This window comes from Myotis myotis, unplaced genomic scaffold (assembly GCF_014108235.1).
Source record: "Myotis myotis isolate mMyoMyo1 unplaced genomic scaffold, mMyoMyo1.p scaffold_m19_p_15, whole genome shotgun sequence".
NCBI lineage: Eukaryota > Metazoa > Chordata > Mammalia > Chiroptera > Vespertilionidae > Myotis > Myotis myotis.
The window spans coordinates 25,515,287-25,530,062 of NW_023416319.1; the positions used below are offsets into that span (position 1 = coordinate 25,515,287).

The 14,776-nt window shown below is 39.4% G+C and overlaps 1 protein-coding gene across 3 annotated transcripts in view; it reads left to right on the forward strand.

Annotated features, from left to right (window-relative positions):
* SLC16A12 (solute carrier family 16 member 12) overlaps positions 1–14,776 on the forward strand; it is a 96,984-nt gene that overhangs the window by 59,346 nt on the left and 22,862 nt on the right. For 2 of the 3 annotated variants that reach the window (XM_036336661.1, XM_036336662.1), the window contains exons 5-7: positions 299–878; positions 2,901–3,160; positions 6,267–9,220. In XM_036336661.1, the coding sequence (XP_036192554.1) occupies positions 299–878; positions 2,901–3,160; positions 6,267–6,529 (1,103 nt within the window). In that variant the 3' untranslated portion in view covers positions 6,530–9,220. Of the gene's footprint in view, positions 1–298; positions 879–2,900; positions 3,161–6,266; positions 9,221–14,776 lie in introns of those variants that run through there. The other variant, XM_036336663.1, reaches the window with a different exon arrangement.

The following is a 14,776-nucleotide window of genomic DNA, read 5'->3' on the forward strand; positions in this document are numbered from 1 at the left end:
CTTTCGTCCGCAGGCCAATGCTCTATCCACTGAGCCAAACCGGCTAGGGATCATTTAATTTTTTAAAGAAGTCATATTTCCTTAAGGTTTTTCTTCCCAAGAAGAAAGTCATATACATGCTATACTTTCCAAATTGTGGATGACTGGTGAAGGGAGAGAGACTCCTTTTTAGCTTGGTGTTTTGAAAGGGTAACAGAAGGTCAGATTCTCTTTAATGCAAATAACTTCATTCTGAGATATTTTCTTTCTTTGGCTGTTCTTGGTGCACCAGCACTCACAGAGTTCTCTTTATCCCCAGGTCTTGGATTTGCACTTAGTTACTCTCCAGCTATTGCCATGGTTGGCAAGTATTTCAGCAGACGGAAAGCCCTCGCTTATGGGATCGCCATGTCGGGAAGTGGCATTGGCACCTTCATCCTGGCTCCTGTGGTCCAGCTCCTTATTGAACAGTTTTCCTGGCGGGGAGCGCTACTCATTCTTGGGGGCTTCGTTTTGAATCTTTGTGTTTGCGGTGCCTTGATGCGGCCAATTACTCTTAAAGAGTACCAGACAAGTCGAGAGCCAAACCATGTCTGTAGAACTCAGAAACAAGACTTCAAGCGGACGTCTCCTTGTTCAACTTGGACTAAAGCATGGGTGCAGACCTGCCTCTGTTGCTCTTTGCAGCAGGAGTACAGTTTCTTACTGATGTCAGACTTCATTGTATTAGCCATCTCTGTTCTGTTTATGGCTTACGGCTGCAGCCCTCTCTTTGTGTACTTGGTGCCTTATGCTCTGAGTGTTGGAGTGAGTCACCAGCAAGCTGCTTTCCTTATGTCCATACTTGGGGTGATTGACATCGTTGGCAATATCACATTTGGATGGCTAACCGACAGAAGGTAAAATTCATGAAACCACAATTGGTTCCCCATCAGGGGACTCCAATTTGTGATTTTCCCCTCATCTCCTTTCCCTGTAGGATACCTAAGTCTGAATAATGTTAACAAGTTTTCAGTGTCTGAAGGGTCTTCTAGTCAGAGGTTGGCAAACTTTTTCTGTGAAGGGACAGATAATAAACATGTTTGGCTTTGTGGGTCACATGACCACAACTACCCAACTCTGCTGTTGTAGCCCCAAAGCACCCACAGACAATACATGAACAAAGGGAAGTGGCTATGTTCCAGTAAGTCTTCATTGATGGACACTGCATTTTGAATTTTTCATATAATTTTAATATGTCACAAGTTATTGTTCTTTAGATTTTTTCCCTCCAACTATTCAAAAATGGGAAACCATTCTTAGTTCATGGATAGTGCAAAAGCAAGTGGTGAGCTGGATTTGGCCATTGTTTGCCAACCCTGTTCTAGATGGTTTAGGATGGTGGGCATTTCTAAATTGCCGAACACTAGGGCAACTATAAGTTCTGGTGATAGATTTAATTCCAGCCTAAGTCAAGTCAGTCCACAGGTAAGACAACTTATGGCTGGGTGTCGTGGTTTTAGTTTTCTTTGAACCACTCCAGAGACTGGCTGGCAGTGGAGAGAGGAGCAAAAGAAGCCAGGCTAGGAAGGAGGACCAGGTACACCTTATCTGAGGCCACACACTTATGTTTGACAGTGCAGATAGCAAATACTTACATTATAATTGTAGGCTTAGAAACCAAAATTATAAGAAATCTACTGAGTAGTTTTTTCAGCTAATGCTTATCAGTTTGGATTAAAGACAGCAAGCTGCTCATATTCTCCTAAATGATGGACTCTTCACACTGGAGCTATGACCTCAGAGAGCTATCATCCTGTGGCTTCTCACACATTATGTCTTTGGTAATTAATCAGGATCCAACTGCCATTCTGCAGTGTTATGAATGTAATAGTTAGGATTAATTTCACATTTTTAATGGTTAAGGCAGAGGGGGAGAGCAAGGAGTACCTGTCTTTATAATCAAATAACTCAACAAGAAGCAGCCTGGCGTAGGTCTGATAAAGAGGTCTCTTGTCTGAGATGTACCACACCTCAATTCTTGTGCTGGCTCTGCCCTTTATTATTACTAGGACCTAGGGAAAATCGCCTAACCCTCAGGTCCGCAAGGTCTTCAGTTGTAAAATGGACCAGGGCAATATTTGCCTGTAAACCTCACAGCATTTTGGAGGCTCAAATGAGACTATGGGTGGAAAAACATTTGTAAATCATAAACTGCTGGTGTGATATTATAAATAGTGTTTGAAATAATTGGTATCATGGATGGGTTTGGAGCTACAGAGAGAAAATATTACCTCCACTGAGGAGGTCTTGAAATAAGACTTAGTCCTAGTACAAGACCTTCATAGTCTCTGACAAATTATTTTAATGTCTTGATATTATGGTTTTTCTCTTTATGTAACCACTTGGATTATTTTTTGATCACAGATGTGTGGCAGATAGCCATGAGTAACATATCTGAAAGCATCTAATATGGTAGACTGCTAGAATATATTAGTATCTTGAAAAGCTACAAGTTATTTTATGACTATCCTTGGAGTAATCCTATGAGATAACTTTCCCTTTTTATAGCTAAAGAAATTGAGGTTAGAGTTAGGCAGTTAGTAGGTGATAGGACAGGATTCATTCAAACTTCTTTCTAATGAGAGCATATATTATATTCTACCACACCATGCTCCCTAGACAGATAAATTCTTACATTTGCATATTCCAGAAGAAAAATAGGAATATGCCCAAAACTAATAAAAAAATAATATTGAATATCAACTGTAATTGAAAAATAAGATTCTAAAAAAAGAAAGATAGGAAGACAACATAGATAACACTCAATGGGGAGGCCATCTCTATAAGTAACTGCCATGCCTACTGCTGTCTGGCCTGGTTCTAAAGCTCTTTGATAGAACCTGTGCACATGCACTCATTCTTATTCTTCAAATCCACAGGTGTCTGAAGAATTACCAGTATGTTTGCTACCTCTTTGCCGTGGGACTAGATGGGCTCTGCTATCTCTGCCTACCAATGCTTCGAAGTCTCCCACTGCTCGTGCCTTTTTCTTGTACTTTTGGCTACTTTGATGGTGCCTATGTGACCTTGATCCCAGTAGTGACTGCAGAAATAGTGGGGACCACCTCTTTGTCATCAGCACTCGGTGTGGTGTACTTTCTTCATGCAGTGCCATACTTGGTGAGCCCACCCATTTCAGGTAAGTTTCTAAAGAGAACCCCCAAACACCTCTTCTCTTTGTTGTGTTGATGTGAAAACAGTGAACTCACACACAGAAGATGAGGGTTGGAAGTAAGTTGGGGAAGAGTAAAGAGAAAGGGATGTAAGAGCCACCAAACATCATGATTTCACCTATATCCTTGTTTTATAATCTTCTAACCAAGTAGGGACCTTAGCCTCCTTGGAAAGGCAACATTCCAAATTAGGGTCTTGGTTCCATTCCATGTTAATGATGAGAGCAATGGAATGGAGCAGCTGTTCAGACTTATACATTAGGTTGGGCACATTCATAGGGAAGTCTGGTGGGAGTACAGGGTTCTAATAGGAGATGGGTGGTGAAGCTGAAATGATAAGTCATAGTGAAGTGTCTTGAGTGCCAGCCAAAGGAGCCCTATATTCTTTAGAGACTCTGGATAGTATTACAGTTTTTGTGCAAAGGGGTAATATATCATAGTAAAGAGTATATTTCAGAAAATGTGATCTAGCAATTGATCTGGTCATTCAGGGGAGAAGCAGTTAGGATTCCATTCTAATAGTTCAAGAGCAAACTGATAAAGGCTTAAACTATGGCTGATACAGTAGAATAAAAATAAGCTCTGGGAGCAAGGAGGAATTTTTGTAAAAAACAAAACAAAACAACAACAGCAAAAAACAATAAGAAGAAAAAAACCCCAAATCAACTAAATTAAGCATATGAGGGTAAAGGAGAGAAAGAAGTCCAAAATCACTTAGAAAACAATGGCATGGTTAAAAGTAATAAGGAAGTTGGAGAAAGTGGCTTTGCCAGAAAAAAATAATGAATTTAATGTTTAGACATATTGAGATGTATGAAATACCCAATAAAATGACCAATAGAACTTTTTAGGGATGAAATCTGAGCTTTAGAGGGAGGGTACAGTTGACATACAGATTTGGGATTCATCAGATAAAATATCTAGAATGTTTTGCAAACTTTAAAATGCTAAAGAAATTTAAAGCATGATGAAATAAGTGAATTCAAGAAATACTTATTGCTGTGGACACCAGCCTTGTGCTCGGCGCTGTTGCTATAGCAGCAAATGTGTCAGAACCCTGTCCCTCCTTCCCAGAGTATGTGGTCAAGACCAATTTCTCTTAGACTGAGATCCTGGGACCACCTACATTAGAATCCCCTGATGCCTTTGTTAAAGATGCAGATTTCTTGACCATCCCTCTGTGATCTGAATCTTTGCGGGTGTCAGAAATCTAAATTCTCAGCCAGCTTTCTTGTGACAGTCCATCTCACTTGATTGAGACGAACTGGTCCAGATTAGTACCTGCCTAAATTAAAACCAAAAGAATGAAGGTCTCTGAAGACAGGCAAAAAGAAATGAGCCGAACATTTGCCTAGAAGCAAATAGGGGAATTTTTAAAAGAAGGCAAGCAAATCACAAGGTAACTATAATATTTGAGAGCACTTTGGATTGCAGGAAAGTTTGTGGGGCTTATAACAATTTTTATATGCCATTTTAAAATTTTAAAAAATTTCTGCTTTAGCTGCTGTTGTGAGTAGATAGCTGAGAGTTATTGTCAAACTCCAGCAAGTGCTTAAAAGCAGCAAACAAGAGGAAACTATGGCTGCTTGATGGCTGCAGATGAAAATTCCTGGTCAGTTTAAACTCTATGATACAGGACTGTATGTTTAGTGCTTCCTGTATGAAAACTGCCCCCCAAAATGTTCCTCCCTCCTCCCTTTACAGCCAGTTTTGTTTGCTAACCTTTAGGAGCAGTGTCATTCTGTTAAAAGGTCATTGGACATGAAGTGAAGTTAGGATTCCTGGATCCTTTCGTCAGTTGGGGCCTTTATTTGGCAAATCAGACACTGTACTGATTGCCAGGCAGTATAGGGTGAGGTGTGGGTCCTGATTGTAATACTTCTGTTATTTAATTATCTTTAAAAATGACAACTCTCTGCTCAGTTTCTTCTGTTTGGTTCAGAGTGCACAAGCAAGTCACAAGGTAACTAGAATACTTGAGAGCACTTTGGATTGCAGGGACGCTTGTGGGGCTTATAACAATTTTTATATGCTATTATTAAAACATATATTTTTATTGATTTCAGAGAGGAAGGGATAGGAGAGAGAGAGCTAGAAACATCAATGATGAGAGAGAATCATGGATCGGCTGCCTCCTGCACGCCCCACACTGGGGATCGAGCCCGCAACCCGGGCATGTGCCGTGACGGAAATCAAATCCTGATCTCCTGGTTCAACCACTGAGCCATGCCGACTAATTTTACATGCCATTTTTTAACTAATGGATTTGAAAAGGGTGAGAGGAGACACTATATGCTTCTCTGGTGGATTTTCTTAGTGTACAAGTAAACTTTGGAGGAATTTAACTTTTTAATATAAAATAATTGCCTGCTAAAGTCTAACTTTACCCCATTGATTCTCTGATCAGTGTGGCCCATATTTTGCATAACATATGCCCTGGTTCTCCTCAAAATTTAGAGCTGGAATAGATGTTGAGATTAACCTGTTGTAACAAGAGATGAGGGGAAAAAGCTGTGATAACAGAATTATGCTTTCTGAAATTTGCATTTGCAACTTCTAAAATGATCTAAAGTTCTGGTTTTCAAACTGGATGGAGTACAATGACTGAATCCAATAGACAATTTGGATTCTGCTTTATCCAGAAACATGTATTGAAGACAGATGGAATATTGGTGCTGGGAATACTAATAGCATTTTATATGATTCTTTTCTCTTAACACCCTAGATAATTGATCCCAACATCAATGATTTGAATGATGCTACTTTTATCATTCTACCATATTTCATGGGATTAATAATAATAATATGTAATATTTATTTTGTGGGTACAAAGAATATGACACTCTTCTGGGCACTTTACATAATAACAATCCATTTTAGAAGTTTCCCTAAAAAATATAATGCATTTTCAGCTGCTGCACAATATTTTTAGGATGTTTGCTTTTTGTGTCAAGGCTATAATGGTGGTGCTAGCAATCTGTTGTTATTAGCCTTAAAAATTATTAGATTTCAGAGTGTGTAAGTAATTGAATTTTCAACTCAACAATATGATTTTGCTGCTGCTTGTTACAGGATGGCTAGTAGACACGACGGGCAGCTACACAGCCGCATTTCTTCTCTGTGGATTTTCAATGATATTTAGTTCTGTGTTGCTCGGCTTTGCTAGACTTGTGAAGAAGATGAAAAAACCCCAGCTGCGGGTCCTTGCCCAAGAATCTGATGCCAAACTGCAGCTATGGACCAACGGATCGGTGGCTTATTCTGTAGCAAGTGAATTAGATCAGAAAGACCGGGAATCTGTGGCTATTGCTGTGCCTGGTTACAACCCCACATGATCAATGGCCTTGAGCTTGGGAATCTGCAGGGCTAAGAGAGGTGGGACCACTGGCTTGTACCTGTTTCTAAAGCATTTTATTTTGGCAGAAGCATTGCCTTCCAAGGAAGTTATTATTGTTGTTTTGTTCACATATTTATAGGGGGAAATAGCAAGTAACAAAGCAAGCTGGACTGGCTCAGAGTTTCCTCATTTGGGATTTGCACTCACAATGGAACTCACATCTTTCAGGCAGTGAGCATCACTCCATAGAGAATGTTAGAACATAGCTGATGTAGTTAGCTGTAATTAGGGGTAATTCCAAGGCATGAACAAAGAAGATGACACTGGGCAGCAGCTTTGTCTCAAACCCTCTGGGCCTCCACCTTCCTTCTTCAGTTAGAAGGTGAAGAGAATCATTGACATGTAGGTTTGTCTACTTTAGACTGTGAAGGAAGGGATCAGCTGAGGTATGGTAGTGGAAGGTGAAGGTGCCAAACCTTTTTCATAGTGGAGCTTCTCATTAGGGTTTTAAACAGGATTGTTAAAGAATACTTTAGATTCTTCAAGACAATGGTTGATACAGAATGAAAGGGACTGTCTCCCCCTCCACCCTTACTCCTTCAGCTAGCCCTTGCCTTTGGTAACGGTGGGCACCACTTTGAGAATCCAAAGAATCATAGAATGCCGTGGTTGGGAATTATCCTTAGGGTGGCTGGTAAGATCTTCTGTTTGAAATAGTGCACTGGAAACTGAGAGGCTTTTTCCTAAAACTGTCCCAGACTCTCACCTTCGTTACTATCACATGCAATACTTATTTTAATTTAGCAAAACAACCAAGTTGCAAGGGCAATTTCTACCTTTAATGTTAACACCAACACTTGGTGTGTTTGTTTTTTTCCTCCTTGGGGAAAAAGCTCTTGTTTATGAATTGCAGACACATTCCTGTTAGGAATGGAAAAATATTGGCAGTATTCCAACTGGCCAAGAATTGAACTTTTGAATCAGCAGGTCTCTGGTGAGAGTTTTCTTTTCAGATTAGACATTTAGGTTCATCATTGCCCAAAACAGGATTTGGGGGTTTTGCCTGAAAAATATTATTCTAGAGATATTCTGAAGGTGAGATGCCTTTCTCTCTGTGTTACTTCCTGCTCAGTTGTCCACTACTTTTTATCTTCATGGATACTCACTAGAAACTTAGTGGACGCTTTTAGCTGAATGAAAAGGTGTCAGGGGTTAACTTCAGCATCATAGTACTCTCATAAATTATAACTTTGATCAGGGGAGAGGAAGAAGTTTAAGAAGGCTAGTGGTGTGATATTTTATAATTCATAGAACACTTTAATTGACTGGATTAGAATAGTTTACTAATTCCCAAGTACTCTACTTTCCACTGGTTTCGGATAATTTCTGAGTCTTCAGATTGAAGAGGGAAGGCATGGGGAGAGAAGAGATGGCCCCCAACCTGTCTCTAATCACTTTAATTACACAGCATGATAATCCTAAACCTCAAATTATGTTACACTTTTAAATAGGGGCAAGTTATACAATTAAAAGTGGATTTTAACTATTGAACACATATCAATTTGAACCTCAAGGAAATATTTTGACGCTGAAGGCCATTTAATCCACTGTCCTCCAAGAGACCTCACAAATGCCCTGCCAGAGGTACTGAGAGGGGAAAAAACACGGCAATGAGGAAGATTTTAGATGAACTAAGCATGTTCAGCAAGTCTTTGCACATAACTGGATTATTTAATAAAACTACATGTTAATGTATTGCTTTCAGAATGAAATACTGAATTGATTTGATGGGAGAAAACTAATATTTCATAGTTGTTTTTCAAAGAAATTTGAATGTTATTTGTTATCTTTTTACTTAGTGTGAGAATTTAGTTGTGAACTTTGTCACCTATAATTTTTTTCGAGTAATGTGTTTTTCCTTTATTTTATTTTTCCATCACCATTCATCACCATAAACCCTCTTCCACCCACCTCCACAGTCACTGCACTGTTGTCCATGTCCATAAGTTCTTTATTGTTCTTTTCTTCTCTGTAATTTTAAAACAATATTTGGAAAATATCTGTAAAAAGTCAAAGTTAAAAATGAAGTTACATGTGTTTAGAATAGCACTTTACACTAAATGTCATTTCTTGAACCTTCAAGTCTAAAGTTTTTTTGAAATAGAAACAGTTATTAATATTATTATATGCATATTTTCTAGAAGTGATCATAGTAAAATTTTATTTCTCTGGTCCTGAAATATAATTTCTCTAAAGTATTATAAATATTCATGAAAAATGAGCATAGAGATCAGAGCTTTTAAAAATTTGTATAATATATTTGAGATACTTTGACTTTATACATGCATAAATTTCTATTTTATTTTTCTTGCGGGGGGCAGCATTTTTAGAAAACCAGTAGGGAAATGTAGATCTTGGAGACTATCATTGTCATCTACACACAATTGTTTATTTCAAATGGAAGGATTTGTGGAAATGATGTGTTTTGTGGGATGAAGGACAAAATTGTGTTGAGATGATGCCAGATCTTAAATATTTTTTTATGTCACTGCAAGCTATACTCTGAAATTGAGTAGGAAAACAAAGATAATTAAGTGCTGTCAATACTTTTTCAAATTGTGATGTCTCTAATAGATCAGAAATTTATGCTAATATTTTCTTTTTTCAAAAGCTTAATAAAATGAGTTTATAGTCATGTGTGGAAAAACATTTTCCCACTACACAAGGGGTTTGGATTGGATGGTGTGTGGGCCTGTCTGAATCACACTAAGATTTAACTGGTATAAAAGATGTGGTAGCAATCAAATATTTTACAAAACTCCAAACCATTTATGAGTACTTCCAATGTACTAGCTACTGTGCTAAGCACTTCCTATTGCTTATTTAATCCCCCAAGAGCCTAAATTATCGCCATTCTATAGGTGTGGAAACAAGCATCAGGTCCAGTACCTTGTGAAATCCTGCAAAACTAGGAAGCTGATGCTGGAGCCTGCCTCCTTCTCCCCTGCCCACTCTGATCATTTTCTTATGTGGATTTAAGAAGCCCTTTGGAAACAGGCCCTTCCTTGGGCAGATAAAATCCTTTGGATTATACTTGAATCTTCCAATTAGTATAGATGGGGAGATTCTAGGTTGAAAATTTCCAAGAGTTTTCCCAAGCGTCTGGTTCTATCAAGATCACTACTTCCAGGCTAAGTGATTTAATTGGTGTCTATTGATCCAGGTTTCTCTTTGGGGACATTTGTGTGGAGGGAGTAGGGAGACAGTTGGAGAGCACACTTTGTCACAAAAGAGAGTTCTGCCTTCCACATTTCCAAAGTCAGCTTTCTCAGTGAGGAGTTGAGTTCTTTCTGAAGTGCCTGCACCATTGCCCAGTGACGATGAAGATGGTAATGTCAGCTTGACTCTCACCTTCCTGGTCCCAATAGGTGTAATTCTGAAATTATTTATTGAAATGAAATAGGGTGAATTCAGGGCAGATATCTGAGTTTTTCTCCTCATACTTCAAAGTTTGAGTTTTTCTTTGGAAAAAAACCTCTACCAAACAATAGATTTTTATACCTATTGCCAAAGCTGCTACCTGATTGAGGCCTGCTATAAAAAAATGATACAACTGTGTTAAGCCCAGACAGACAGGCTGAATTCAATAGAGTGCCAGGGCTGGGAGCAGGATGCTGCTCACACTGGAGGCTTGAACATTGGGAAAAGATGGAGCGCATGCGCCTCATGCATGAAAAGATGGCATTACAGGTATATAGTCACCACACAAGCTGTTTTAACTTCACACAAAAACTTTAGACTAGGGTTTGGCTGGAGCAAAAGTTCCTAACGAGTCTTTTGCTCAGTCCTATGCTGGCCTCTAACTAATCAGGCATTACTGACAATCAGCATGCTGCCAAGCATTAAGAGTGGGTGAGAGAAGATAATAACTACTTATTAAGCACCTCCTCAGAATCTGCCACCATGTTGTATATGGTAGGGAATTCAAAATACACATAGCACCCCCACCACGGTTTCAAGTTCACTGCCTAATTGGTAAATTGAAAGTAACACAGGTGAGAGCAACACCTAGAGTTATTAAACCTGAGGCTAAGAGTACTGCATACTCTGGCATTTAGGAGAGGAAGAATCCATCATGTGCTGGAGAAATTTGAGGAGGTTCTGAGGAACACAGGCCAGGTATGGGATTGAAATCAGCCTCTACTCTTTTTAGGGGAAGAAGCTGAGAATAAGGGAATGGACATTGGGCAACCACTTTATGTGGCTTTCTAAGGTCAATGCAGAACCACACTCAAGTTGACACTAATAAGTGTTCTGGTGCGGAGACCCATAAGGGTATCTGGGACTTTTGGGATTGCTGGGATTTGGGGGTTGCACTTGGCTTCTCTAAATAGAAAAACAAAATTTCAGGGCATTGAGTTATACTTCACTAGAGGCCCAGTGCACAAAATTCATGCACTGGGGGAGGGAGGGGGGTTAGTCCCTCAGCCCAGCCTGTGCTCTCTCACAGTCCAGGACCCCTTGGGGGATGTCCAACTGCCAGCTTAGGCCCTATCCCCCTGGGCCACCTCTGCTGCACTCACCAGCCGTGAGCCTGGCTTCTGGCTGAGCGGCGCTCCCCCTGTGGGAGTGCATTGACCACCAGGGGGCAGCTTCTGCATTGAGCATCTGCCCCCTGGTGGTCGGTGAGCATCATAGCAACTGGTCATTCCACCATTCAGTCTATTTGCATATTAGGGTTTTACTATATAGGATTATTCATCTCTCAATTCTAAAAAGGGATAATTTGTAAGTTCTCTCTTTTTTGGTGTGTTTGTTCTTTATTTTTTATTTAAGTATAGTTGGTATCCAATCTTACATTGGTTTTATTAGTTTCAGGTGTACAATATACTGACTCAACACTTTTATAACTTACGTGATCACCCCACTAATTCTAGTAATCATGTGTAAACGTGTATACTTATCACAATATTATTGACAATATTCCCCTTCCCCTTTTCACCCATCCTACCACTCCCTCCCTCTGGTAACCATTCCTTTGGTCTCTGTTTCTATGAGTCTTTTTGTTTGTTTTGTTTTTTAGATTCCACATATAAATGAAAGAAACCACATGGTATTTGTCTTTCTCTGCCTGGTTTTTCTCACTTAACATAATACCATCTAGACCCATCCATGTTGTTGCAAATGGCAAGATTTCAATTTTTATTGCTGTGTAATATTCCGATGTATATATACCACATCTTCTTTATCCTTTCATCTATCAATGGACTCCTAGGTGGCTTCCAAATCTTGGCTATTGTGAATAATGTTGGAATGTACATAGGGATGTATATATCCTTTCAAATTGGTCTTTCCTCCCTTTGGATAAATACCCAGAAGTGGAATTGCTGGATCATATGGTATATCTATTTTTAGCTTCCTTAGGAATCTCCATACTGTTTTCCATAGGGGCTGCACCAGTTTGCAATCCCACCAACAGTGCACGAGGGCCCCTTTCCTCCCCATCCTCACCAACCCTCATTGACTTTTTAATAATAGCCATTCTGACAGGTGTGAGGTGATATCTCATTGTGGTTTTGATTTGCACTTCTCTGATGATTGATGATGTTGAGCAAGTTTTCTCTTCTTAAAGGGTTTAGCACTTCAGGAAAGCCTTGTCTTTCCTTTTCTTTATTGACATGTTATGTGGCACTGCCATCTGCTGGAATTAGTGAGATCACCTCCCAGAAGTTGGTGATGCCTCCAATTATAGTTCAACTGGACAAGGTCAGCCTTAGAAGAAGCATTAAAGTTTGTTGTTTCCTACTCTTCTCATCCCCAGTCCTGCTCATCACCCATCCCACATTTATCTTCTTCCTCTTATAAGTACAAATACAGGGATAAAGATGCTGGGTGGTGTTTTTCAGTACTTTGATTGCCCAGGTTATTTCTCTATGTGGAATATCAAAGTTAGTATGATGATGATTTTGGTTGAGTTGTCTATGAATAACCGTTGGTAAAATTTTTTAGCCCTCTGCCTTTCTTGGGAACCCATATTGCCATCTTGGGGTTCATTCTTGGTCCCCAACTAATGTGTTAATTTATTTGATATGAGTTGATAAAGGATTAAGTTAAAGTGTAACACAAAGAACTCAATCACATATCAGAATTCAAATTTTGAGAAATGTTGAAACAAAATGATATAGGGAAGTGTATTCTGTGTCAATTTGGAAGCATAACACATCATTCTTATTATACTTTACATGAATTATGACAGATTTAGTGATTGAATTTACTTTATTTTTAAAAAATATATTTTTATTGATTTCAGAGAGGAAGAGAGGGAGAGAATGATAGAAACATCAATAATAAGAGAGAATCATTGATTGGCTGCCTCATGCACACCTTCTACAGGGGATCGAGCCCGCAAGCCGGGTGTGTGCCCTTGACTCAACGGTTCTCAACCTGTGGGTCGCGACCCCTTTGGCGGTCGAAGGACCCTTTCACAGGGGTCGCCTAAGACCATCCTGCATATCAGATATTTACATTACGATTCATAACAGTAGCAACATTACAGTTATGAAGTAGCAACGAAAATAAATTTATGGTTAGGTCACAACCTGAGGAACTGTATTTAAAGGGACAGAGGTTGAGAACCACTGCGACTGGAATCAACCTTGGGACCCTTCAGTCTGCAGGCCAACACTCTAGCCACTGAGCAAAACCAGCTAGGGCTGAATTTACTTTAATATGTGTATTTCCTGTGAAATTGTGAGGGGATGCTATTTATTTATAACCATTTTTTTTTTAATAACCATTTCATTTAAAGGAGAGTATATCATGTTAAAATGAAGGACCCTTTTGTTGAACTAAGTAATTTGGTGAATGTGCATAGGTGTGTCATGGCTGAGTATGAGGGTAAGAGTTAGAACTGAATTGCTCTGTTTAAGGAAAATGGAGGATTTGGGTTTTATTTCAGAGAAAGAAGAGTAGAGATAGGAAAAGAGGTAAGGCTTAGAATCATGGAATGAGGCAGGAACATCACAAAATGTTTGAGGGTCTTTCCTTCTGACTCCATTCTTCTCTTTCCCTTCTCCCCCTTTCCTCTCCCTCCCTCTTTCTCTGAGAATTCTCTCTCTTTCAAAAGAGGAAGAGGAATTATCTAATATTAAGGTTTAAGTTGCAGACTCTTCTCTCCTGAAATCTTAATAAAAGGTTTTTATACACAAATTACCTGTGATTTTTAAAAAATATATTTTTATTGATTTCAGAGAGAAAGGGCGAGGGAGAGAAACATCAATGATGAGAGTAAATTGTTGATTGGCTGCCTCCTGCATGACCCCTACTGGGGGTTGAGCCCACAACCTGGGCATGTGCCCTGACCAGGAATCGAATTGTGACCTCCTTCCTGGCTCATAGGTCAGCACTCAACTATTGAACCATACCGGCTGGGCTATGATTTTTATTCTGGGTTTTGTTTTGGTTTTATGTTTTGTTTGTGTAGGTGCAATTGAAGCATAACGTTGCTGGTGTTAATGTGGTATGGAAAAGGGAAAGCATGTAAAGAGAGGTGAAGCTACTCTTAGGCTAAATTAATACTCAGTGGAATTCAGGGCTCAGAGGCACTCTCCAAAATCCCTGACTTGGAAGCTCAAGGCAAACACAGGAGATGCCGAGGAAGGTGAGCCCAGCCTACCTCTGGTTGTTACGTGTGTTACAGCACTCTCCACCCTGGGTAAAGATTCTGATTTTGGTTGGTGTTTTGTATGGGAGATGCATCCTACCTCCCAAGAACAAAGGCCTGGTGTCCTGGCTTCTAATTGTTTACTGGTTCTTCAACCTTCCAAAGTAGGTTTGATGAATATATTCCAAATTTCTGATTTCCAACATCCAACTCTTCAGACAAGCCTCTTTCTTAGATTGAGTCCCTTGATTTCTTGAACTACTCAAAGGAGACGATTCTAAGTATCCAGGCCAATGGAGTCTCATTTCTTATAGTCCACCAGTTATAAAAAGAGCATGCAACATTTCCACGTTTTATACTTCTGTCATGTTCTTTAATCTCAACAATAAGCACATTCTATAAAAGAATGTGCCTGCTTGTGTTATAATCACATCATGGCCAGATAAACTGCCAGTTAAGGTTTAACTGGTATAACAAATATTGATTATATGTAGAAACTGTCAAATAGGGAAGAATGATGCTGAACCAGGAGCAAGAAGAAATTAGTTGTGAAATTTAGTCACGTCACCAATCTGTGGCCCA